We start from the raw sequence: 25510 nt of genomic DNA, 5'->3' as shown, positions 1-25510 counted from the left end.
TTGGAGGGCTCTCTTACTTTAATAATTTACCAACTTATTAAATGAGCAAGTTGTAACTTAGGCGACTAAATGTGAAAGTCATTGTAGAAATAAAACCCAGGTTGTATTACAGCTTAAAGTAGCGGCCGTGTTATTTTAAAAGAGAAATAACAAATATCACATTAAATCATGTGATATTTCAGGCTGTTTATCCAGCGAGGGTTCTGCAGAAGCCTGGTATATGATGTGGGTGAGGATATGACAGGAAGGCTGCTGCATAGGCAGCTTTTGGGTAGTGTGATACACAATGTACAAGCTAATACACTAAGCTCACTGTGCTTTGTTGCCTATTTCTCTGTAAAATAAGGAGTTTAAACTGGCAGAACTTCCATTTCAGAAGCTTTTTAATGTGTATGTGTGAGGGCAGTAGTTTGAATTAAAATTTCTTGCTTTTGGGAATCCAAAGGAACCAAAGTTCGGTTGCATACCTGCTGAAATGTGTGTGCTTTGCATTTTTGAACACTTTGAAAATAACTACGAAGAGGTAGTTTGTTACCCTACATGTTCACTTGGTTCCCAACACTCTGATTCTTTGTAGAAATCAAATGAGAAGAGGATAAATAATAGTAGGATGCTGTGTCAAAAATCCCTGCAACATTTGCTTTATTCCTTTATAGTCACTAGAGGGTAGAAGAACATCATCTCTCACCACAGAAGGGAGTGCAGCCCTTGCTCTCCCATATTAAGAGTTTCTGTTACCACCCAAAGCAGTAAAGTTTCCCAGAATGCTTTGGTGAAACCTGACAAAGCAGTATTTTCTTGTTTATTGATTCCGCGGCTGCACTAAAACCCTGCTACTGTACATCAATAACCATCTTTAGTTAGGGAGCTTCAGTCTGTGGAAGAGCACTGGCAGTTTGTGGAAGGACATAAAGGCTAGAAAGAAAAATTGTGAGCTTGGGGAATATTGGAGTCTAGGGAGGATAGAAGAGGTTACGGAAGAATGACCAGAGGGGTAGAAAAAAATGTTGACAGCATGGATAAAGACATCAAAAATATGAAGGGAACAGAGGATGCAGAGAGCAGTATTTAGTGCCATATAGGAATATATATAATTTTTTTTTGTCCGATTGTGTCTTGGAACTTAGCTGTTGGTCCTCCCCCCCATACACACAAATCACGGTAGTTTCTAGAATTTTGACTTCAGTATACTGGGCTCAGGAATGTTATAAATGCCTAACCCTATTTTATGTGTTTAGTGATGTTCACCAAATCCTGTCTTGTTCTTATTTGATACCTTTAAGTGGTATATTGGTGAAGACTTTTAATAGCTGTGTTACTTTTTTTTTTTTTTTGCCTCTGAGAGCAAAACAGAAAATGATATAAAGAGAAAAATGAGATAACTTGCAATTTGGCTTTTAAAAATAAATCGCATGGAAAACCCATGGACACTCTGATTAACACTGTGAAAGTAGCTAGAATATCTTGGTCCCCTCATCTTGGTATTTTTAAACTGGAAATTTCTCTTGTAGCATTTTAATGTTATATTTAATATTATATTTGGCATACTTAGCTATAAGTAGCAAAATTTTACTAGTTGTAATTATCTTACACATAAAATATCATTAACTTTCTACTTCAATCTGATTCTTATAATAAGAACTTTATTTACCAAATTACTTCTTTTCCCTAAAAGTTTATCATTTGCATCATGCCAAATATTCCTGAGTGGCAGAATTTTTATGGGCTCACACTTCCAAGCTATTTCCTTTCTATTCTCTCCTAGATTTCAATATAGCAAATGCAGAGAGATTGCCTTTATTTTTTTTTATTTATTTTTTTTGGTACCAGAGATTGAACTCAGGTCCTTGAGCTTGCAAGGCAGGCCACCAAACTGCTGAGCTAAATCCCCCGCCCTTGCCTTTAAACATTTTAGTTTACAACCAAAACCTTTAAAAATAAGCATTTGATTGAGAATTAAGAATGTGATTTCATAGGGTTTGGATCAACACCTAGTTATCTTTATATCTTTGCTCTCCGTAATCTTTGGAGAGAATTGATCTGTTTCTAAATATTTTTATTCTCGTCTTTCTAAAAGCTAGAGAAATGAAAATTATCAGAGGTTACTTCTTATAGCAGTTTAATGGGGGAAGAGAAAATCTGTTCTAAAAATGGACTTCATAAGCCATTGGTTGTATTCAGGAGCATGCGTACGCGCACACACACACACACACACACACACACACAGACACACTCACTCCTGCCATTATTTGGGTCTGTGGAGACATTATCCCCATACGCAGAGGTTCTTTTAATCTTCACTGAGATGAGTCCAAACTGTGTCTTTAGCTCCTTTTCTCTCCTGATGAGCTGTTTTACACATTTATATATCAGCAATCTAAGATACTAGACATGACTTATACTAGTGTAACATGTGTGTGTGTGTGTGTGTGTGTGTGTGAACTATTTGAGTAGTGGTGCAAATATTTGGCCTATTTGGCTTGATATTTTTAAAAATTTCAGTTCCTATCTTTCACTGCAGCGGATGACTTCAGCATGCCATCATTTTAGTACTCTAGATCATCATGTAGTGAGAAGGTTTGGCACAGGCTTATTTAAATTGAAAGAGGACAGCCAAAGAAAGTAGAAGAAAGCTCTATCATCTGTCCACTATCCATTTACCATCCGTCCATCCATCTATCCGTCTGTCCATCCGTCCATCCAGCCATCATCTTTGCTAAGCGGGTGGATGGCCAGAAGCCAAGTGAGAACCGAAAGGGAGTATTGTGATTGCTTTGTCTAGTAAAATAGTTTGAGTTTGAAAAGAAAGTATTCAATCAGGAATAGATATTTGACCACATATTTCTAGATGAATATATCTCTCTCACAGCAACTCTTTCTCTAATGGAACTTCCATATCTTATTTCTGTGTAGGCCCAGGAAGTACTAGAGGGGAAAAAACCAAAACCAAAACCAAAAAACCTTGTGTAAGGAAGCATGGCTCATATGAGGAAATAAAGCAAGGATATTATTCCTGGAAGGCTTTCCACTGAAGGGAGTCCTTTCTGTTTATTTGTTTTTTCATTTTCACATATCCTTAACCCAGATGTCTACCCATAGTAAAACTGTTTATCCTTTTATTTTTGTGGTTAAACTCAAGGGCTTGGAGGATGGAATACTTACATAGAAGGTATGATAGAAAAATACAGCGAGTATTTACATTAAAACAATTTTATTAGAGCAGAGGACACATTGTCATTAATTCCCCTCAAGTGTGCCCCCTCGCTTAAGCATCCTATCATTGCCGCTTTCTGAAGCAATTCTGGAAGGCTTTTGTGAGTCTCTTCAACTGCATCCACTTTGCTGCCTCAGTGTCCTGAATAGATTCAAAACTTTGAACTCTTGCGGTCATTTTGACTTTGGGGGAGAACCAGAGGTGGCACTGTGCCGCATCTGCTGACTCAAGTGGACAGGAATGCACAGCGGTGTTGTTATGAGGCTCCCTTTCTGTTGGATAGTGCTCGCTAGCAACATTCACTGTTGGGTTTTTGTTTTCTTTTTTTGGGTCTTACTTCAAGATGATACTCACACACACACAAAAGAGCACTTCCAGAACTTCCTCATAAAGTGACAAGAACAATGGGATAAGTGTGTTTGAAGCCCGGGGTTGGGAGTTATTTTGACAGGGGTTAGGTTAGTTATATCTTACTGTAATGCTTTTTTTTTTAGAGTATGCACTCACTGTATATTTGGATCACTTCATATCTCTGTGTAGGCATATGCTGCACCTATCTCTATTTATCTATCCGTGATGTAACATAATCTTATTTATCTGTGTGTCTGTCACTGAGGATGTACCTGCTAAGCATTCTACCATGGAGCTACTCCTGAGCCCTGGACTCTGTTCTGCTTAACTAGCTGTGGCACTACACTGACCCGCTCCTTGATGTCTTAGCCCTGCTCCTTCTGCTACCTTGTTCTGAAGGTAGCTTGTTCTAAACCAGCATCAGCCTGAGTAGTCTGACCTTCAGGGAATTTCCTCCTTTCTGGAGGCTGCACACATGTGCAGGTCAGGCCAGCCACCTAGGGAAATTCTCCAAGCTTCTGCGCACTCTGGGGCAACAGGATGCTAGCTTCCCAAACCTTGCATCAGATCTCTTTTATTGGCGACTTTAGAGTCAGTCTTGCCCCAAACCTCTCACTGAGCATAGTCTTGTCTTACGGTAAGAATACTGTCCTTTACCACATAGATGAAGTAGAGACCTCAGAATGAATGAGCTGGGGAGGGACTTGGGAAGTAGAGTGCTGGGGTATTCAGAGGTGAAGAGAGACCCTTGTCTTGCCTTATAGGTGAGTGGATGGGTTAATGCTGGGCATAAGAGAGCGTTCAGGGAAGACTGGAAGATGAATACCAAATATAAAGGAAAAGTAAATGAATGGAACTATGGTATTATAAGTAATGTGGCATGGCAAGAAATCTAGATTATTTGCTTGAAAACTATTTGTTTTCAAAGTATGTCCCCAGGACCAGCCACAGCTAGAAATTGTTAGAAATTATTGACACTCACCTTAGACTTCTTGAATCACAAATTCTGGAAAAGTGGCCAGGATTAGTGACATAAATCTGTTACTCCTGCACTGTGGGAGCCTGACGCAGGAGGATCAAACTTCTGACCCCAACCTGGGCAACCTAGTGACTTAGCAAAACCCTGTCTCAAAATAAAAAAAAAATAATGCTTGGTGTGATTGCGTACATGAAGATTGCAAGTTCAAGCCCAACCTGGGCAGCTTAGTGATTTAGGAAGACCTTGTCTCGAAACAAAATTAGAAGGTAGGGAAGGGGATTCTGAAGACATAGCTCAAGTGTGGAGGCCCTGGATTCAATTCTCAGTACTACAAAGTAAGATAAAGGAAAAAAAAAAATCAAAACACTCTGGGAATGAGACCTCACAGTCTTGCCCTTCTGATGGTTCTAAAATACATTCCTGTTTGAGAACCGTGAACTTGGACTAGAGAATGAAATGAGGTGCTGGGAAGAGTGGTAGTCAAAGCCAGAGATAAAAGCAAGGGCTGGCCTTGTGAGTCAGCCTTGGGTTGGGATTCAGGCTGGTCTTGGGGTTTGACAGGGTGATCCCCAGGGTGTAAACTACAAGAAGCCATTTGGACTTAGGTGCCAGCCTTGTGCTTCCCGTAGCCTCTCAGTGAGCCAACCACTCCATGGGTTTTCTCTCTTTCTGCTCAGGACATGAGTGCTTTTGCAGTCCTTTAAGTAAAGGAGAGAAGTGGATGCATAGAACGAAGAGGTAAAGGCCAGCATGGTAGCACAAAAACCCAGCGGTGCTAGATGACAAATACCATTGCATATAAGCACAGAATCTACACTTCCTAGAAGTCAGGACAAGAACACAACCTCCCCACATCACGTATCTTTCCTTTTTCCCCTTTATTTTTAATAGTAGAAAGTGCATTACAAACCTTTTCCTGTTCCTGTGCTCTGAGAGTCATTGGGTAGTCATCATGCTTATCTATTTATTTAATATTTCCTTAATCTAATTTTTGTTCTTAAGGGACAAAGTTGAATGATAATCTTGCCTTAAAATTTAAAATATTAAATTTAAGGTACAGCTTTCGTAGCTGGTGTCTTTGTGTACCCAGATTATTAATATCTTTGGAATGGTGATAGAGTTTTCATCTACACATATGAATCTCATCTTCCATGTACATGCACATGTGGAAAATTTCAAAGGTTTTCTTTTTATCCTCTGCAACTAAATTTGTGTGTAGTTCTGGGGAATTTATGCCTACAGGATCCTCTTCAGATGAGGTAAAGAAGTGGCTGAGATGGAGGATCTCATCGGGGAGGCTGTTCCTGGATGTGTGGATCTTGTCCTGTCCTCCTAAAAAGCTGTTGACAAGAAGCAGTAGTTTTACATGTTGAAAAGCCTTGGGAGGAATATTTCAGTGACTTTTAGGCTGAAAGTTTTCCCTTAGCTTTCAAAGCAATGGTCAATATGCTTGGAATCTTAATTTATTATTCGTTTTTTTTTTCTTACAAAGTCAGTTGATTTTTTTTTAACGTGTGTGTTTTTTATTGACTCCCAGCCCAGACTTAGGAGAAATAATTAATGAGAGTTAAAATAGGTTGCACTAGCAACATACAAATACTGAGGCTCTCATACTTCTGTCCCCGAAAGGATCTATAAAGGGTACCTTAGAGTATTTGGCACCTTAGTACTGCCCTAGCACTTAGACTGCCCTACTCCTGTTTCCCACTGCCCACCCTGTTGGGTTAGCAGGGGAGTGTTATGTGCAGAGGAATAGTTTGCTATGGCCCTGTCCTACCAGTCAGCACAGTTAGTTCTGGAGCATGATAGCGTTGAGTGTGCCCTTGCTATTGTTGGCTGCAGGCTGTAGCCTAAATTCCCCATCCTCCTTCAAGATCCTTTCTCCTGACCTCCCTGCCACACTGTTTCTAGCAAGAGCCAGACAGGAGGTCCTGAGCTGATGTTACCATCATCCTTTACAACCCTATCAAGAGATGAATTACCAGAATCCACGTCACCATCTTCCCAGTGTGCCTTTTGGCACAAATCCTCAAATCCACGCGTCCCCCCCCAAGCTGTAGTCCACTGCTGTGCCCTGGGAATGACAGTTCCTGTATTGTTTGGACGATGCACTGCTAGATCAGAAATGTCAGAGTATTCAAAAGTGAATCTCTTCCACCTACTAGAGTGAGAAGAAGGAAGCTCTGTAGAACATACGTTCTATTTCATTCCCTTTCTCCCCATCCTGCCTTGGGTACGGGAACATCATGACCCAGCAAGAGAAGAATGTTTTCAAGGTTACTTCATTTTTACAAAAGTCAGCATGTTTATGAACCGAACACAATAGCCGCTTTCCACTATGAATAACTAACAAGCTTGTTTTGCGTGGAAATCACTTTTTCTCTGGTGGAACAATGGATAGGGATCCGCTAGGGTGGGGACCTCGGAGGAAGACAGAGCAGATGAATGAATCAACATAGAAATAGTAAAAGGTTCTGATCCTTGGGGAGGAAGGAGGAAAATAACAAAACCCTGCTGTACTATATTTTATCTGTTATGTCTGCTGAGGAATTAGGGTCAGGACCCAGAAACTTTGCTCTATCTCCTGGTGTTTGTTTCAGTGCGAGAGGGGTGGGTTTCCCCTTTGATGGGTCATTTCCTTCTCTCCTTTCACATTCCGGGCTGCATTGAGATGACAAATTTCACTTATGGATGAGGGCACAGACGCGAAAACCTGAGCCGTTCAGCTAACTGAGGGAGTGCAGATGAGTGGATTTATTGTGCAGAGAGAGGGAGTGTTTCAAGTACAAAAAACTGTTGCTAGGCAGGCTTTGCAGGAACACACATTGTATGGCCTGACTGCCCCTGCCACAGAGCCTGGGCATGCCTTTCAAGGGTGGAAGAGAAATGTTAAAGTAATTAAGAAACTTCTTTTAGGCACACACGCACATACCCGGAATATGTGGCAGGCAGATGAAACTTGATTTTAGGGGTAAGTTTCAAGCAGTGTTTGCAGAAATATTTACGGTGAGCTAAGCACAGTACAGTTCTTGCACTCTTTTCTATCTGTGAACTCTACAGTAGACTTTTCTCCTACCCTGACTTTAGGAGGGAAGAATTTAAAAAAAAGCAAAACAAAACTTGGACAGCACAAAGCAAGTCCATCAGATCAAACACGACTGTGTTAAATACTAAAATGTTCAAAGTCCGACTGAGATAGATAAAGGCTTTGATGGAAAGTGGATATTTCCCAGGGACATTACAAGCAATAATCCAGATGTTATGGTGTAAGGCAACGAGTGTCCATGGGTAGATCAGGAGCTCCAGCCAAGCAGCGCCTAATACCGGCCTCAGCCTTGCCCTCCCATGCTGTTCTGCCATATGGAACCTATCTCTGGGCCCCCTTAATAACCAGCTTTGGATTCCATTTTCACAGAGCTCATAGAGCTAAGTGGGACTGTTTTATGGACAAGTTAGATAGAAGCCTTTCCAAGATAAACATCCAATTTGAAATTAGGACATTCCAAGCTGCAAAATTATTTTAGGGCATATTTCATGGAAGAGCTGCCATTTTTCTTAGGCAATTGCCAGACTGCAGGATGCCCTTTGATCCTCTGTGGACATTACTCCCTTCTTTGTAAAAAGGATTTTGAAATAGTTGCAGTGTTTAGGGTGGAATATACCTGTCGGAACTTTGAGGCATGGCCGGGGGACAGGTCGTGCTTTAGCTTGTTGGTTGGCAAGTCAAACTTTTAAGAAGAGAAGAAAGCAAAAAGGGAGTCACAGCCAGATACATGAGTCAAAATCCTATTTTCATTTTAAAGGTAGAGGTTTTGAGCTCAGGTACTTAATGGGTTATAAAATAAGTCCATTTTACATACATATGTACCCAAGGGTGTATACGAACATGTACATGTATCTATATATTGATATGTTTTAAGCACTTAATAATTTCATAAACATTGATTATTGAATGCAGTCTGCCTGCAATCTAGCTGCAAATAGGAGTTAAAGACTTACTTAAGTCTCCTAGAGAAGGATTTTGAAGTTTTCTCTTTCCCCATTTGCCTACCCAGCTTTGTCTCAGCACCTGTAAAATCTGTGCGTGTGCGTGTGTGTGTGTGTGTGTGTGTGTGTGTGTGCGCGCGCGCGCACGCATGTGCCTGGGGAATATCGGGAGAAAAGCCGAACAGATAAGTTTGAGTGCATCTTTCCTTAAAAGTATTTAGTTTAAAGTTGTCATAAAATGATCAAGAAAACCTCCAGCAAGGCATGCTAGATCATTTACAGAGTGGTAGAGTGGTGTGGGCTGTGAGGTGAGCCATGTAGAATTAACATGGCCCTGACACAGCATTTGTTGTGATAAATTGTGACTGACTAACTGGTATCCAAGAAAATGGTGGTGTAAAGAGTTTCAAAGGTACAGTGAGCCGAAGACAGGAATGAATATCGAGTGTCAGAGATCCTTTGTTTTCCTATAATGCTCGACACCATTTACCTGCTTTACCCCACGTATTTCTCCTTTAAATAAAAGCATCTCTGCTTGTACCATTTCCCTTATAGAACAGAGATCATAGATGGATGCTTCCAGCTAAGCACAGCATGTGGATTAGGTGGGAACCCCTCCTCAAGCAGAATAACCCCGGGGAAATGTCATTGAGACCGTCAGGGACTGTGACTACGTGCGGGGTATTTAATGATATTAGGACGAATTACGGTTAATTTTGTTGAGAGTCATCATGCATGATGATTATATAAAAACAAATATGGCTTTGCTTTAAAAATATACCAGCCAGGAAAAAATAATGAAGGGAGAGAGGAAATTAAAAGTGGCATAATATTGAATCTGGTGAATGAATACAAGGTGGTTTATTATACTATTTGTACTCTTTACCTTTTTGTGTGTTTAAACATTTATATGATAGCAATTAAAAATAGCACGACTATCATATTTATCAGTTAATAACAGGGCATAGTTGGCTTTTTTCTGTATTCTCTTTAAGGTGCATATGAATGTTCAGAAGTCATGCAATTTAAAAAGCAATAATGTGTGAACAGATACAGAGTCCCTCTGGGTACCAGGCCCTGTGTGGTGCATTTTGTACATTCCTCTGGCCATCCTGTGTCACAGATGAGTCGCTTGATAGCCAAAGCTCCTTTGACCAGCTAGGCCTGTGTAAACGTCTCATGGAGCTGAGACTCTTCTAGTGAGTGTTACAGAGGGTTAAGGGGAATAGGGAGAGAGTCAGGTGTGATGGAGAAATGCAAAGGCATTATTTCTAAATGCCCAGAGGAATTTTGCCTTTGTTCCTGTATCTGTTTCCCAGAATGCCTTTCTTCCCTTCCTGCTATTAAAACAGCCAGAGGCCCAGTTTAAGGATTCCTAGCAAAGAGCACTTCTGGATGGGACTAGAGATCACTGCCAAAGCCAAGTATTGCTTGAACTCATCCTGTGCTATACTGCTACGAGTCCAGAGCTTCAGAAGTTAACCATGTAACTGTAGCTGCAGGCTTGTGAAAGGCATGAAGAATAACACTTCTCACTGGGCAGGGAGAGACTCTATAATCAAACACCGAAAGCTGGGAATCCTCTGATCACCAGAATCATTCTCAAGAAGTACCGACGGGTTCACATGTCATCTTTACTTTTTTCCCTAGTCCTCTTTGATACGCAATCTACGGCTCTCAGAGTCCTTGAAAAAGAACCAGCTCTGGAATGGGATTATAAGTATAACTTTGTTGGAAGGGAAGAACATCTCAGGAGGAAATATGACCGAGATGTTCGTTCAGTTAAAACTGGGAGATCAGAGGTACAAAAGTAAGGTAAGTTTTGTCAGTGCTGGAAGGAGGATAATGTATTTTAAAATTAAAAATAATTAAAAACTGCTTTCTTCTTCTGAATTTCACAAGAATAGAAGTAATTTAATTTTAGCCCCCTCCCCAACTCTATTAAAGAGCATTCCAGAAAACAAAATAATGATATAATGGCAGTCATTTAACATTGGAGCTGCTTTGATTGCTTAGAGTAATATATTTTAATTTGGTAAGCCAGAGCTAAAGAAAGCTCATTAAATCATAGAACACATGATTTATTTTTGTTTTGAAAATAAGCAAAGTATGTTTCATAGAATGCGGGAAAAGGATAACTTCAAAATCCTACAAAAAATAAAATAGCATACTAGTTGATATGTATAAATTACATGGGATAGCTGAAAATATTTTCAAAACTATATACTCTTTTCTCTCCCTCATTTGATATTCTTTGCATCAAAAATAATTTTCCAGGGTTGCTAATTTTGCTGTGATTTTTCTAAAAACAAAACTGTATCTAAGGTATTAAAACTAAAAGTAACAACATTTTAGCTATTTTCAAAATAAGCTATCTTATTCCGGCAATCTAAATTCCATTTAATTTTTAACCTTGTAATTTGGTGGGGATTCTATTTCAAAGCCATCGTCTCCAAACCATGCAAATTAATTTGTTTTACATAACTGTCAGACAAGACTATTTCCTATTTTGTAAATTGAAAGAGCTAGGGTAGTTGAAAGTTATGTCACTTGCCAACAGCCACATAGACAAAAAAATCAATGGCAGATTTTGGAAATGGACTTGAGAATATTTGCTATTCAGGCTTCTCAGCATCTAGCGCAGAGCAGATGCACACAGCTTGGACAATATTTAGGGAGGCAAAAGGGGGTGTGTGTCCTGCCCAATTTTCAGTGAAAAATCAAACATTGCACACCCTTTCCTGCCACACAAAGGACTGGAGAAATGAGGTGCATACTGAAGAACAGTTTATAAGAAATATGAAAAATCTAGAGCGATTTATATCAGAAATATTCAAACATTTATTTTAAGCAGGCCGTTTTAGGCTGCAAAACTACCCGCATAGGAGGAAAATCTGAGTCGACAACAGTTCTCTCCTAAGATTCCTGTAGTTGGCCGGGGTCAAGATGAGGATTTATGGAAAAATGATCTAACATTAGAAACATTTAACCCTTTTGAGTAAGGTGAAGCGTAGAATTAGTTCAAATGAACCACACTCCTCTTTTGGGAATGTTGCATGCAATGTGTAGCCCTAAGAGGTCTTTTCTTCTTCCTGGCTTCTGAATTCTGGGATGTCATATGTTAAGCCTGATTGGGGAAAAAAACAAAACAAAACACTTCAATGATTTTATACGACATCGGCTACAGCAGATAGCTGGGCGGCCATGTTTTGATTCAGGCAGGAATAGATGGTGGTGGGGTGTTCACAGCTAGTGCTGTGTCCTTACAGCTGTGCTCAGTGTTGAATAGATACCTCCACTCACTCTTTATCAACAAATCAAATCTCTATAAATGGAAGACAAAAGGAAATCCTCCCAACAAAGAAGCAGTTTTAATTTATTCTTAGGGAACACCGTAACACTTGTGGGGGTTCCGAACCACTCACCGATTTTTACCTGTTGCTGGAGTCTCCTAGTCTTGCCTCTATTTTAGTGTCTGAATTCAGCAATTTTGGATTTTAAAATAGGAATGTAAAACTCATGGATTACTCATTTAATGCACCTGGCAAATATTAATGAAGACCCCCAACTGTTAATAGATATAATTTTAAGCAAGCAATGTGTGTATATGCCAACAAAAATGTCACTTTCTCTAAGAAAGTTAATTTCTATAAGAAGAATTGCAAACTGTCTACTGATAATATGTCACTGTGCATGAATACATTTATTTTTATGGCTTATTACAGTATTCTTTTAACTTGGCGGGTAACACCTATGTTTATAGGGGCACAGTTTGTCATAGCTAAAACTTGGAAACAACCCATTTGCCCATCAGTTGGAAACTGGATAAAGAAGATGTGGTTTTTCTATAAAAAGGAATATTAGCCATAAAGAATGAGAAATTAGATTCATTCATAGGAAAATGGATACATATGAGGATATACTCCTAAGTGAAATAAATAAGTCACACATGTGTAAATACCGAATAGTTTCTCTGGTGTGAAAAACTGTAACAGTACATAAGATCCTAATGATATAATTGACAATGTGAAATAGGAAGAAAGAGGCTAAAGGTGTAGGGAAAGTCGGAAGGGTAGGGGAAAGGAAATAGGGAAAAGAAAAAAAATATGAGAAAATGAAAAAATGGAAATGAAGTGTTTGTAAATGGGGAGGGGAAGGAGGGGAGAAGGGAGGGCAGGGACAGGGGAAAAAATGAGAACCAAGACCTGTCATGTGAAGGTACAGGATCCCAATAATGAATGTGACTGTACTGTACACCTAAAATATACCAATAAACTCAAAGAGGAAAAAAAAAATAACTTGGTGGGTAAATTGTTAAAGCTGGAGGCCATCAAAATGAATAGTACTCTTTAGCCATTCCTGAAATCTTAAGGTCTCTTCTATTCCACAAGTTTAACTTGATAAGAGGCAAATCCCGTCATTATGACCACCTGCCATTTAGAAATGAAATTAATGTGTAGCTGCTGTAGCAATGAATGACATTTTAAGAAAATAAATATTATAACTGCATGTTTTCTAGACACTGTGTAAGAGTGCAAATCCGCAATGGCAGGAACAGTTTGACTTTCACTACTTCTCTGACAGGATGGGCATTTTGGACATTGAAGTGTGGGGAAAGGACGGCAAAAAACACGAGGAGCGCCTGGGCACGTAAGTCTGCTCTGTGTCTCCTTGGTGGGACCCTGTGTCTCCAGGGGGCTGGGTCTTAGTGAAGGGCCTGTCTGTCTGGATTGAGAGAACAATCTGTATCTCATCCGTGGAGCCTTCAGAAGGCTGGACAGCCACTCCTAACTGGAGGAAGAGTCCTTTTTTGTTGTTGTTGTTTTTTTTTTAAATTGGTAAATGTCATTCAATGTTTAAAAGCATTATTTGTAAAAACAGAAATCCAGCCACACCCCAGTATCCAAGGAGGATTATTTCTGGACTCCCACAGAAACAAAATTCCTAGGATGCTCAAGTCCTTTAAATAAAGGCATAGGATTTGCATACAACCTCTTTATATTCCTCCGAATACTTTATATCAACTCTAGATTATTTTTAATACATAGTGCAATCTAAATGCTCTGTAAGTAGTTGTTGTATTGTCTTGCTTTGGGAATAATGATCCCCAAAATATCTATAAGATGTTTTTGAACCAAGGTTGGTTGCGTCTGTGAATGTGAAAACTGTACTCAAAAGGCTAACTGTACTTTGTATCAAAGATTCTCTAAAGAAAGAAAAGCAGCCATCTCAGGCTGTTAGGGTTTTGTTTATATAAATTGCCAGTGGACTGTAGTTTGGTTTTGCTGCATAGAAAATAACAATTTAATAAAAAAGGCTAGATATTTCCCATAATGAAAACTTTTCATTGCCCTTGATGTAATTTGTGGCAGACTATAATAGAATCTGTTGAAGCCAAACCTGTTGTTTTTCTTTACTTGGGCCCTCCTAACTAAATTGAGGTATTCATCCATATGTGATGAACAACAACATAAGTGTCCCATCTGGTGTTTAGGGTTCTAACGGGGAACACAAGAAAATGAGATAGCACAGGTATTTTGATTCATCCACAGTGAGCACAAAGGATAAGCTGGGAGAAGGGTGGGTCACCCCTGATCTTTAGCACATTGTGCTAAATATATCACTTGGCTCATTTTGCAGATGAGGAAGTGGAGTACAAGAAGATTACAAATGACTTAGCCTTAAGTTTAAGAACCTTGTGTTCCAAGAGTTAGGATTTTGCCTTTCCAAAGATCAAGTTCTTCCCTTCAAATTGCTTCCTATTAAAAACAATCCCATGTGCATAAAATTTGTGTTAAAATTTTAAAGAAAACAAACATTTAAAGAGAACCTAACAGCCCTCAGTTGTTTCTCCATACCTGGAACTGGAGTGGAAGGTGATGCCTTGTGGCCCCCCCGGGAATGGAGGCCTCCTCTCCCCTCTCCAGACAGAGCATCTCAATGTTTTACTGTGCTCCACTTTGGGGAATCCTTGAGGAAGGATTTTTATCACTAAAAAATAAAGACTGAAATTCACTCACTGAATTTAACTGCTTCATTTTACAATGAGGGAACGCAGAGTAGCAGGGAGATGAAATGTTTCTCCGTCAGCAAAGAATTTAGAGATAAAAATTGCATGAGGCCCAGCGATCAGTATCTCAGGCAGTGCTTTTGCTCTGTAAAGGCCTCAGCACACTGTCCACTGCCCCACGTTGGCTCTTTATCCTGTCCTTCCCCATCTTGCCTCAGCAGCTCATCCTGAGACCAATGGATGGGGAGCCCCACTTGCAGCATTCTTGTGGCGTGGCATGGCACTATCTGGAGTCTTGCGAGATATCTTAAGCTCACCTGGCTCTTACCCAGCTGAGTGATGACAGTAACTCTCCCCAGTTATGGTTTGCAACACATGCTTCTCCGTATACACACATAGCATGCCTACATTCCATCACACATGTCTGTGTGCCACCTGAGGGACCAGCACGGCCAGTGACCCTGGCAGTTGAGACCTCTGGCCTTCATGTTCCCCATGCTATACGCTGAGTGCATTACTTAGTCACAGATGATGCATAAAGAGATTGTACTACCTGCTAGGCAACATATTACATTGATAAGAGTCTCTTTACGACGAAGGCAGGTTTGTGCACTTTGCTAGCACCGTGGGCCATGCCACAACTCTCCCTCTCAACTAGGAGGACTTCACGATCATTGCCTGTCAGTGATGGGTATGATCTTGCATCTACCGTCTCTGCCTGTGCCCACACAGGGTGCCTGGAGTGCCTCCGACACTTCTCAGTACCTCTGCCACTGTCCCAGCTGTGACGTACAGAAGCCCTGCCCATGGCAATGATAGGAGGGTTGGGAACTTTGTGGTAACTCATGGAGCAAGGATAAGTTACGCAAATGCAAAGAACACTGTGTCCCAGTGTTATCTGAATAGTGGGAATTGGGCCTCCTGTGATGAATGGCCCGTGTGTTATTTTAGTAGGTGCAAAGGACACTGCCCCTGCCTTTCACATGTCATTGTGTTGTCATGTTCCCGTCACAGAGGAGGAAATGCTGTTCCAAATGAGTGTTGGGTTGCTTCACCGAGACAAAAACATAATTTAAGATGCCTCTGCTATTCGATGTTTTGTCATTTGGGTATTCATTTATTATTTTAGCTTTTTCCTGTTTGTAACTGAGAAGTATACCTGTCCTCTGGACTTTCTGTCCTTCCTCTTTACGGGTTTTAAAGATTTTTTTTCTTTTCTCTTTTTGGAATCCTTTCCTTTTTCCTCTCCTGTGGCACAGCAGATAACAGGAGTGTCTCTTGGGATCTGGTTCCACAACTTTATGGAGCAGTGGATGTGCAGGTGCGAGGGGTCCAGGCGAAAGCACAACACTGCTTTTCAGATGTAAAGAAAATACTGTGCTAAGCCTATGTGTACCCGTGGCAGATTACTTATTGCTATCTCTTGTTAGTTACTTTTGAAACATTTCAGCTTGTTTTTATTCACATTGCCCTTTCTTTGCTTCAACTATTGAGAAATTATCTTTTTCCATCAGAGGTGGTTTGACAGCATGGGTAAATGTGAACCATCTCCTAAAGCCCATGTCATGTTTTGCTTTCAGATAATCCCTTTGTGTTAATCAGGTGAAGCTCTACATGCAGCCCCACTGGGGAAATCCTCTGCAGGAAGGGCTCCCACTGTGGCAGATTGATGAGGTACTCTTGATGTGCCACTGGGAGTTTGGCTCCCTGGACCAGGAGGTCACTGGCCAACCTGCAGCTCATCAGGACTAACAGTTCCCGTGTCTATTGACATTGTCTATCGTGGCTATAATTTTTCATGTGTGATTTTTTCATAGTATCTATAGATTTCTACGTGGTTTTCAACTCAAATTATACAACTGATACCAGTGAAATATAGCTAGCAGTATCTTTTGAAAATAGTGTAGTCTTTATTTTTTATAGTTTTTAGTAGAAATAAACAGTGAACATCTGCAAGGTTAAGGTGGCAGGGGAAGCCAGTGGCTGAAGAACTGAACAACAGAGATTGGCTTGAGTCATACTGGGGCTTTGGTGTCACGGATGAAAGGGCCAGTCAGTGACTGGTTATGTGAAGAGACCTTACATAGGTGTTGGCAGGTTGTTAGCATGGCGATGATTTAAATATAGCTCTGTGCGGCAGCAGGTGTCCTCCAAGCGCTCTTGAGTTACATGGGGGTCTCTGAGTTCCCTGGGGCCATAGTTCACCCTCCTGCAGGCTCTGGCTAAGCCACACGGAACTCCTAAGGGTGCTGAAGCTAGCGACATACAGGTGCTTATTGCCACTCAACAATCCCCTGGAAGCATGTAGCCCAATTCCCATATATATTCATAGGAAAAACACATATTACAAGATAGTCCCAGGACTCTGCGATGCTGAGGCATGAAAATCACAAGTTTGGGGCAACTTAGCCCTTGAGGCAGGCACCTGCACATGCATTACACACACATGCACACACACACACACACACTCTGAAGAATATAGCTTAGTTGCAAAAGCCCTGGCTTCTATCCTTAATATAAATAAAAGGAAAAGATTGCATCATATCTCATACCTCAGATAAGGATAGTGAATTTTTTAGGGAAATTAAGACATAAAGCTAAGTTTAACCTGCTCCACATTTTTAACAAAATGCAAAAGTATGAATATAGATTAATATTTATCATCCCATTTTGTGTGGTAGAGTAATGGATATTTTTCATTGCAAAGTGATGCTAGAGTTTGACTTGTTATCGAGTATTCTAGATATTCATTTCATTTGCAGAGGTGAAAGCGGAGAATCGTAGCCTGTTTGGACCAGCCAGCCTCAGCTAAGCTTGAGTTCCAGACGGTGTCTCATAAAGGGGCTCCGACTTTCCCCCATTTATTAGTGGCTCTGAGGCAGTGAAAGATCTGGACTGGAGTGTTTCTCGGGACAAATTGCACCCCATGTCGTTGATCTGCTTTTACAGCCAGACTTGACACATTCACTGTTTTCTTCCTGTTCTTCAACTTCCTCGGTCCCTGAGATTTACAGCTTTTAAAACCATAACACTCTTTTCTGCCCCTTGCATTTAAGTTAAAAGCTGACCAGCCTGTAATATAAAACATAGAATTATGGTAATGAATAAGAGGTTAAAAGCTATCATGGCAAGTAAAACTTGCGCAGGTTTGGCTGACTGATATGGTGAAATTATGTGTTGGATTAAAACATTAAAATGCTGTGGGATTAATGGAGAAAGACAAGCATGGGAGGTCAGAAACAATGCTAAATCAGCACATTAGCAGCCTCTGGGTGGAGGCAGGAAGCTTTAATATATGCCTGTTGCAGAAAAAAAGTGATTTAGTCCTTGTTTCCTTCAGGTGAGTGGGTCCAAGGAATTTTCAGTCTGGGAGGCACCCAGGAAATGCATTTATTTCAATCTTTTTCTAACACAGAGAAGAAAAAACAGTTAAAAGAAAACACTGGTTAATTTGAATGTTTTGATTGTATGGTTTGTTTATGCCAGTAGCATTCATTTCTGTATTAAATTTTTCGAGAAATGCAGACCAGACTGTGTGTTAGGAAGGCTGCAAAGGACTGAAGATTCAGTGGCCAGTAATGAAGACAAGGGTGCTGTCTTTGGGCATTCAGTTTTGTGCTACTGAATGGAAGCAGGGAGTGGCAGTGGCATGGCATGGGGTGTGTGGGTCTCAGCACCCTGAAAACCAACAGACCTTGGGGGCAGGGTGGGTGGCTTCCTGGAGGAACCGAAAGTCTGGTGTGAGACTCCTAAACTGGGTGGAAGATAGCATGATACGGTGCTTGGGGGAAGAGCTTTCTAGGAGACAGCACGCATGCAGATATCTAGAGAGAAGGAAGGACAAATTCCTTCTGATAAACTTGGGAGCACTGGAGAGGCTTGGGGAGTCCACATAATGAAGCTAGCGAGGCACGCAGGTCACAAAGCCATGGGTTCCTCCCTCTTGCACTTTGGAGCCATGGTAGCCACCACCGAGGTACGCACATAGCAGAGATAGTATTGGTTTTGTTTTCAAAGAGTAAGTTTTGATGTCATACCAGCACTCCTGTTACATTTTCTATGATCGGACATCGGGAGGAGGACTGTCTGGTCACCTGAGGGTCAGGGTGTCGATTCTTCTGAACCCTTGTCCAGACGCGGTCACTCCACTTGTATGTGAAGCCACACGACCTGCCATGGACATCGACCCGACTGGTTTGCTAGGGGAAAAGAGAAGGCTGGTTTCCACTTTTAAGACGTTTTAATTTAAAACGTTTTTGAATGTGTTACAAAATGGTATCATCTTTCAAAATTTAGATTTTATTTCATTTATCTTTCAGATGCCATTTTTTGATCATTTATCAAAGAAATGCTATGTAAGAAATGCTATTCTATTTACCTGATACTCTCCTCGTTTTTTTGGAAGTTTGTATTGGTATTATGGTAAAATCATCTGCAATTCAGAAAGAAAAGGTCATTACATACTTTTTCTCTACTGCTTTAGGCTAATAATGCCCCTTAGATAGGGATTAATGAGAAGCATTCCCTTATCTCTGGTTTACTTCTAGTACTTCTGGTTCTGCCAACATTAGGCCAAACTGGAACAATATGTACTGTGGTTGAAATTGAAATAGGGTACAGTAGCTGGCCTGGTGGAGAGAAGTTTATAAGAAATGTATTACTTCTTTCTTTAGGATGAAGTACGGATAAAAATAAGTTATTATTATTAATGGCATTAAGAAGAAAGAGCTAATTAAAGTGACCACCAGAGAAAATTCTTAAAAAGTCAGGTCATTTAGTCATTCTGCAAGAAGGAACTTTATTAAGTGAAAGTGTATATAACAATGTTAAACAAAGTATTCCTAGGCACACATACTATTGCGATATTTAAAATATATATGAGTTCATGATTTTCTAGAAATGACACAAAGCACTTGACATTTCTGTTTTTCCAACTAAACTAAATTCTCTTTGCACATAATTGCTTATGAAATAAAAATATTTAGTGACTTCCCTTTTCATGGTTAGTAATATTTTTATTTTTTTTTGAGATGAAGTTTTGCTGTGTGAACTTACTATATAACCTAGGCTGGTCTTCAGTTTGTAATGATCCTGGCATGAACCACCACACCTAGTTATATTTTAATTTTAAAAGGTTCCTTATTGCTAGGGAAAATATTGTTTTGATGCAAAATGTAAAGAATATATATAATATGCATATATTATACGTGCATATTTATAATCTGTTTCCAATAGATTACTTGATAAATTTATGCAAAAGTAATCACCACCTCCTCCAAAGTGTGGTCTCACTTTGGGTAAGTAAGTGGGAAACAAATACCCATATATATTTAATTTTACAGGCACCTATCAATATGTATTTTTTTGTCTTACAATAAAAGTTGGTATACCTTTTAATGTAATTAATTTTCCTATTTTAATAAGGAAGCAGATTTTAATTTTCAAATATATGAAACTGGCAAATGCTTGTCTACATGTCCATGTAACTCAAAATCATGGTTTTTCATAGAGAGGTGAAGGTTACCTATTTCTAGTTGTCTGCTAGCATACAAAGTCCATTGAAGATTCAGGGGTAGTGTCCATCCATATTGCTTTTTGAGAGAGGCAATGCTTCTGTTCCTAAAGTCATGAATATTCATCATGTTCTATAATTGTGGGGAGCAAATGATAATTACATTTTAAAATTTCATCTAAGAAGAGCTGCTGCCTGCCCCCTTGTCCTTGTATCTTCACCCCCTTGCACCCATAAACATAGTAGGTGTGGTACACACAAAACCAGAGCTTTCAGAGCTGAAGCAAATACATGGCTTAGTATCTCAGCCCCCCCCCACCGCCGTGGTGTTTGCTTCTGTATTTAAATGTGTTTGAGGTTTTCAACAGCTCCAGAACATTGGCTGTTAAGAGGCGGAAAAAATGCAATTTATAGCAGATGGGTACAGCCCTTCCTGGCAGCACTGCCGAACTGGGATCAATCAGCGGTGCTTTGTGCTCCATTTGTCCAAAAGAAACCCACCTGAGAAAACCCTGTGGAACCATGCCTATTAGGAAAACACCTTAACATATTTCCTTAAATAAAAATTCACCAATTGGTGTTAATTGAAAAGAAAGTGCTTTCTCTGTTAACCCTTACCCACTTACATTTCTCTTGTCTTTTCTGTCCCTTCTCTTTGTGGATCCGCATCCTTTATTCTCTTACACAAGCTGCAGATCATGTAAAGCCACTTAAAGCATTCACTATAATATCTACACGTGGAGCTTTTTCTCTCCCTAATTCTTGATACCATTTCTTTCTGCGCACCTGTTTTGGCAAAAGACATGACTTCCCAAGTTTCTTTGGCCATGCCCTGATCCTGCCTTCTCTTTAATTTTCCCTAGCCTGTTCTGTCCTCAAGTTTGCAGTGCATAGGTTCTGAGAGAGTGTTCCAAGCAGGGAGAAACCCTTGAAACTTTCACTGTTAAATAAACCTAAGACCAGACAGAATGAAGTTTGAGGGTTATGAAATAAATATAGGTAGGTGCTGCGGAGATTCTACCTTGGTTTTGAGTTTGTCGTTCTTCTATGCCTGACTCTTGATATCTTTCAAGGTGTAAAGTGGATATCGCCGCACTCCCCTTGAAGCAAACCAACTGCCTGGAGCTGCCCCTGGAGAGCTGCCTGGGCGCGCTCCTCCTGTTGATCACCCTTGCGCCCTGTGTGGGAGTCTCTGTCTCAGATCTCTGCGTCTGCCCCTTAGCGGATCCAAGTGAAAGAAAGCAGATCTCCCAGCGATATGTAAGTGGCGTGTCTGGTGACGGTGCCTTCCCCTCCCCTCCACCTCTCACCCTCTTAAATTGAAATGAAGTCTGTGAATTGAAAAACTGCATCAACAAGCGATCTTTGTCCCATGTTTAATTGTGTGTCTCATAAAACAAGGCATCAGACATGGGGTTAATGCATTAGTGAGAAGGTGAAAGGAGACTTAGAGTTTGCCTTGCTATTTTTAAGAGCCAAAAAGGTAGTTTGAATTTTTGGCTTTTAGGAAGTCTTTGGGGAAGACTGAAATCCTCAAGGAAGCAGACTCTTAGCATCTCTGTGTGTGGAATGGGAATTTTAATAGAAGATCAAAAACCTCACCTTTTAAATCAAGTAATAATGTTCGAAATGTTATAGATAGTTTTTCATAATTTTTCAGGATCAAGGGAGAACTTGCTCATATCTTAGCAAAGCATGAGATTGGTAGGAGGGACCATTTTACAATACTTCTGTGGATGACGGTATTCGTGGTATTCGTGGTATTTGTGTGTGATTTTCCTTTAGTTGCTGTTAACAGTCCACTCAGCATTTTTTTTTTGTTGTTGTTTTGTTTTGTTTTTTTTGTTTTTGTTTTTTGAGACAGGGTCTCATTATGTAGTTGAGTCTGACCTGGAACTCACTATGTAGCCCAGGCTGGTTTTGAACTCATCCTCCTGTCTCAGCCTCCCAAGTGCTGGGATTACAGGCATGTACCACTACACCCAGCTCTCAGCATTTTTAAATTAAATGGCTGTGGTCTCTATTGGTTTGTACCCTGGCTTTCTACATGCCCTTGTTTGCATTTGTTTTTGTCGCATCTTCTCTGTAAATCAATATGTTTCTTTTATTGTCATACAAGGAAGACATGTTTTAAGAAAGTGCATAAGATTAGGCAAAGATGAATCCTTAATAGCTGTGCCACTCTCCACATAAACTTTAGTGCCCTGGAATCTTTCATTGTTTAGGTATATTGATTAATGGAAGAATTCTTTACCTTCAAGAGCACACCAGTCACGTATCTCACCATCAACATGGGTTCTTGGTACCAAGTTGTACTGGGAAGAGTTTGGGCAGAGTTCACTGTTAATATTCTTTCTGATGGCTGAGCAAAAGATTTGATTGTGAAGATTAAAATTTTCCCTAAAGTTTCCCATGGACAAATTGCAAAATTCATGAAATTCACGTGGTATGTTTTTATTGACAAAGTAACAGTAGATAGTATAATAATGGCTACTTTTATTTGCCTTAGGATTTGAGGAACATTAATTGAAAAAAGTTTTGGAGAGACTATAATGAAAATAGAAATGCCAAATGTTTCTTCAGTAGGCAGCTGGCCATCATGTTAGAAGGAAAGAATTTTGTGTTACAAGGCAGAGGTTACAGATGCCTGAATTTGTTTTTCAGATTACAAGAATAGGACTTCTTTAAAGGTATACAAAAAAATACTGAAATGTGTTATATACATATTATAATTCCTTACAGTGAATGTAATCATTGTATACTACAAACATGTACTAGTAAAAATAGAAAATAAAAATAGATGAAGATATACAAAACTATCTTACTGCAAGGGCTTTCATCTTAGTTTAAGAGCTAGTTGGAAGATTGGTTCATGTTCATAATATACAGGAGAAACGGTTTTCAAAATTTCACAAGAATGATACATATTAGGTTAGGGAGATCTCAATTATTATCAAAGTTTGTTACTAGACTCTGGAATACCTAAGTAACAAGGATTTTGCTGCCATTCCATAAATGCATGAGATCTGCTTATGAAACAATGTATCTAAAGATTTGAAGCAGCATCATTTCCAGTGATGTGTTCTATAGGTATGAAAGAGTGCTTATGTCTTTCATATACAATTTATAAGGCATGCCATATGCTGAGACATCTAAGTACATACATACATATATGTGTGTGTGTGTGTGCGCGTGCTTAAAATATGCAATAATATGCTTAATGACTAGTGTGTATACATGCTGTGGATCATGCAGACTGCTCACTAAAGAAAATATAAATATAGGGTATATAGGCTGATAATAGATGATAAATCTCTAATTTAATGAACTGGCCAACCATAGACCCGGAAATTTGTTCTATTTTCTTCCTTACTCTCTTTCCAGTGATAATAAATATCTCTGGTGGGCCCAAGTGTAGTCCTCTGGTATCCATAAAGTTTGTACTAACTAGATCAGGATAATGTTTCCTTTTAGAGTGACTTAAAGTTACATTAAAGAGAAGTAGGGGGGGAAAAGAGAATGAATGTAATTCTACCCACACATTTTCCCAGTGGGATATCTGTACTAACACCAGGGGGCGATGTTAAAAGTAGATTGTATGTGCTTCCAATTTGTTTATTTTGTAGTTAATTAATTCTCAGCCTCTTTTCTTTTAATCCGGCTGCTGTAAATGCCTGACTGTCCTGCTGATGAACATGATTCATTTTAAGAACTTTTAAAAGAACTTTATAAGACAAGGAAATCTGGAAAGTACTCCCTATAGGACTTTATGTCATGATGAGTATATTAGAAAGCTATTTTCACGTGTGATCTCTTTTTCTCCCACTCAGTGCTTACAGAACTCCTTGAAAGATATGAAGGATGTTGGAATTTTACAAGTAAAGGTTTTAAAGGCAGTAGACCTCTTAGCAGCGGATTTCTCAGGTACAGAATATTTTCATTTCTTAATTTTATTTTTTCCTGTTTTAAAGTCATATCAAAGCAATCGTTATAATAAGTAGAAGTATAATTCCACACTGTTAAATAGGGTAGTAGGAAAAAGCAATGCAGAGTTGGGCAGTTGTTTTCTGTACTGCACATTTCTCACAAAATTATTTTTCAAATAACTTTATTCTGATTAAGGCACGTGCTAGTCCATTTGTGATACAAAGCTGTTTGTGGATTATATTGTCAATGTTTCTTTTTTGTATGTTAATTGTTTGCTCAAGCTTTGCTCTGGTACCCCAAATGACAGTTTCTCAAGTTTACACATTTACTGTCTTCAGCTCTTGTGCTGCGTGGGACTTACTCCTTATAGTGGAGACCCAGTGGCTTATAGTCTGTGCCGGAAGGCAGATAAAGCTGCCACCTCATTGCAACATGACCAAGGTCTAGGACCTGAGACCACATTGCCATTAACATGGATGCTCATGAAGTCTCTCTCGGTGCTGCAGGAATTGAACTTTTAGATGGAGGTCAGAGCAGACCTGCTCTGTGCTGAATTATGCTCTGCCATGGGTAGAGCCATCCAGACATTACAAAGTCTCATCACTGACTCTCCAGTCACTGCCAAATCACCCCCTTGTGCTGACTGATGGTGTATATGCCTATGTGACAGATTCGATTTAGAGAGTAACTTGATGAATACAAAGAGTGTTGTACAGGGTGCTGGATGCTCTTTCTGTCAGTTTTAGAATGTGGTCTACTCTTTTTGTTCCTCCTATATGGAAATAGTTATCCTTTATTTATATAACTTATACTTCTGAGACTGAATTTTGGGATGCTCAAATTTTGGGAAATTGAATGTTAATTATAAACACATACTATTACAGAAACTATGAAAACTGTAAATAGGTTTTTCAAAGTTTTCCCCACCCTACCTCAAACAAGGCAGCAAAAAGAATGACTTCCGCATTCTGAACGTCAACTTTTTTTTTTTTTTTTTTTTTTGGTACCGGGGATCAAACTCGGGTCCTTGCACTTGCGAGGCAGACCACCGAACCGCTGAGCTAAATCCCCAGCCCGAACATAAACATTTTAAAGATTGTAGGTGAAATTCTAAAACACTTACTTTTAGTATCCATTAAACAGTTGCAAATGTTTAAAGTCTCATGTTAATTCAGAAATTCTCCCTTCTTTTCCTTAGGTTTTCTGTAAACATTCAGTGTTTCATATGGGCCTTTGACAATTCAAATGCTTGCAATGTTGGTAATTTTATTATAATTTAAAATATATTTAGAATTACCAACTTATTTTCCAGTGCAAATAATTTTTCTTCTATGTGTTTAGATGCGTATTTTTGGAATGAATATTTGTTACTGTCTCAGAAAATGTCTTAAGTCTCAAGAAGTTATGCCTTAAGCAGTATTTTTTATAAACGTCTTCTGAAATTGTAGCTTTTTGATCTCTGGTATTTAACTGTAATGCATACAAAGTTCATTTTTAAAGCCATATTTTCAATGCCATCCGTGAAAGACT

The 25510-nt window shown here is 39.6% G+C and overlaps 1 protein-coding gene across 2 annotated transcripts in view; it reads left to right on the top strand.

Moving 5' to 3' along the window:
* The window catches only part of Mctp2 (multiple C2 and transmembrane domain containing 2), a 177015-nt gene that overhangs the window by 42623 nt on the left and 108882 nt on the right, over positions 1–25510 (top strand). Inside the window, exons 8-11 of one of the 2 annotated variants that reach the window (XM_010621001.3) lie at positions 10182–10346; positions 13051–13181; positions 21127–21313; positions 23884–23977. In XM_010621001.3, the coding sequence (XP_010619303.1) occupies positions 10182–10346; positions 13051–13181; positions 21127–21313; positions 23884–23977 (577 nt within the window). Of the gene's footprint in view, positions 1–10181; positions 10347–13050; positions 13182–21126; positions 21314–23883; positions 23978–25510 lie in introns of those variants that run through there. The other variant, XM_010621000.3, reaches the window with a different exon arrangement.

Source organism: Fukomys damarensis, unplaced genomic scaffold (assembly GCF_012274545.1).
Source record: "Fukomys damarensis isolate Sample0158 unplaced genomic scaffold, DMR_v1.0_HiC HiC_scaffold_7, whole genome shotgun sequence".
NCBI lineage: Eukaryota > Metazoa > Chordata > Mammalia > Rodentia > Bathyergidae > Fukomys > Fukomys damarensis.
This window is presented reverse-complemented; position numbering and strand designations above follow the sequence as displayed.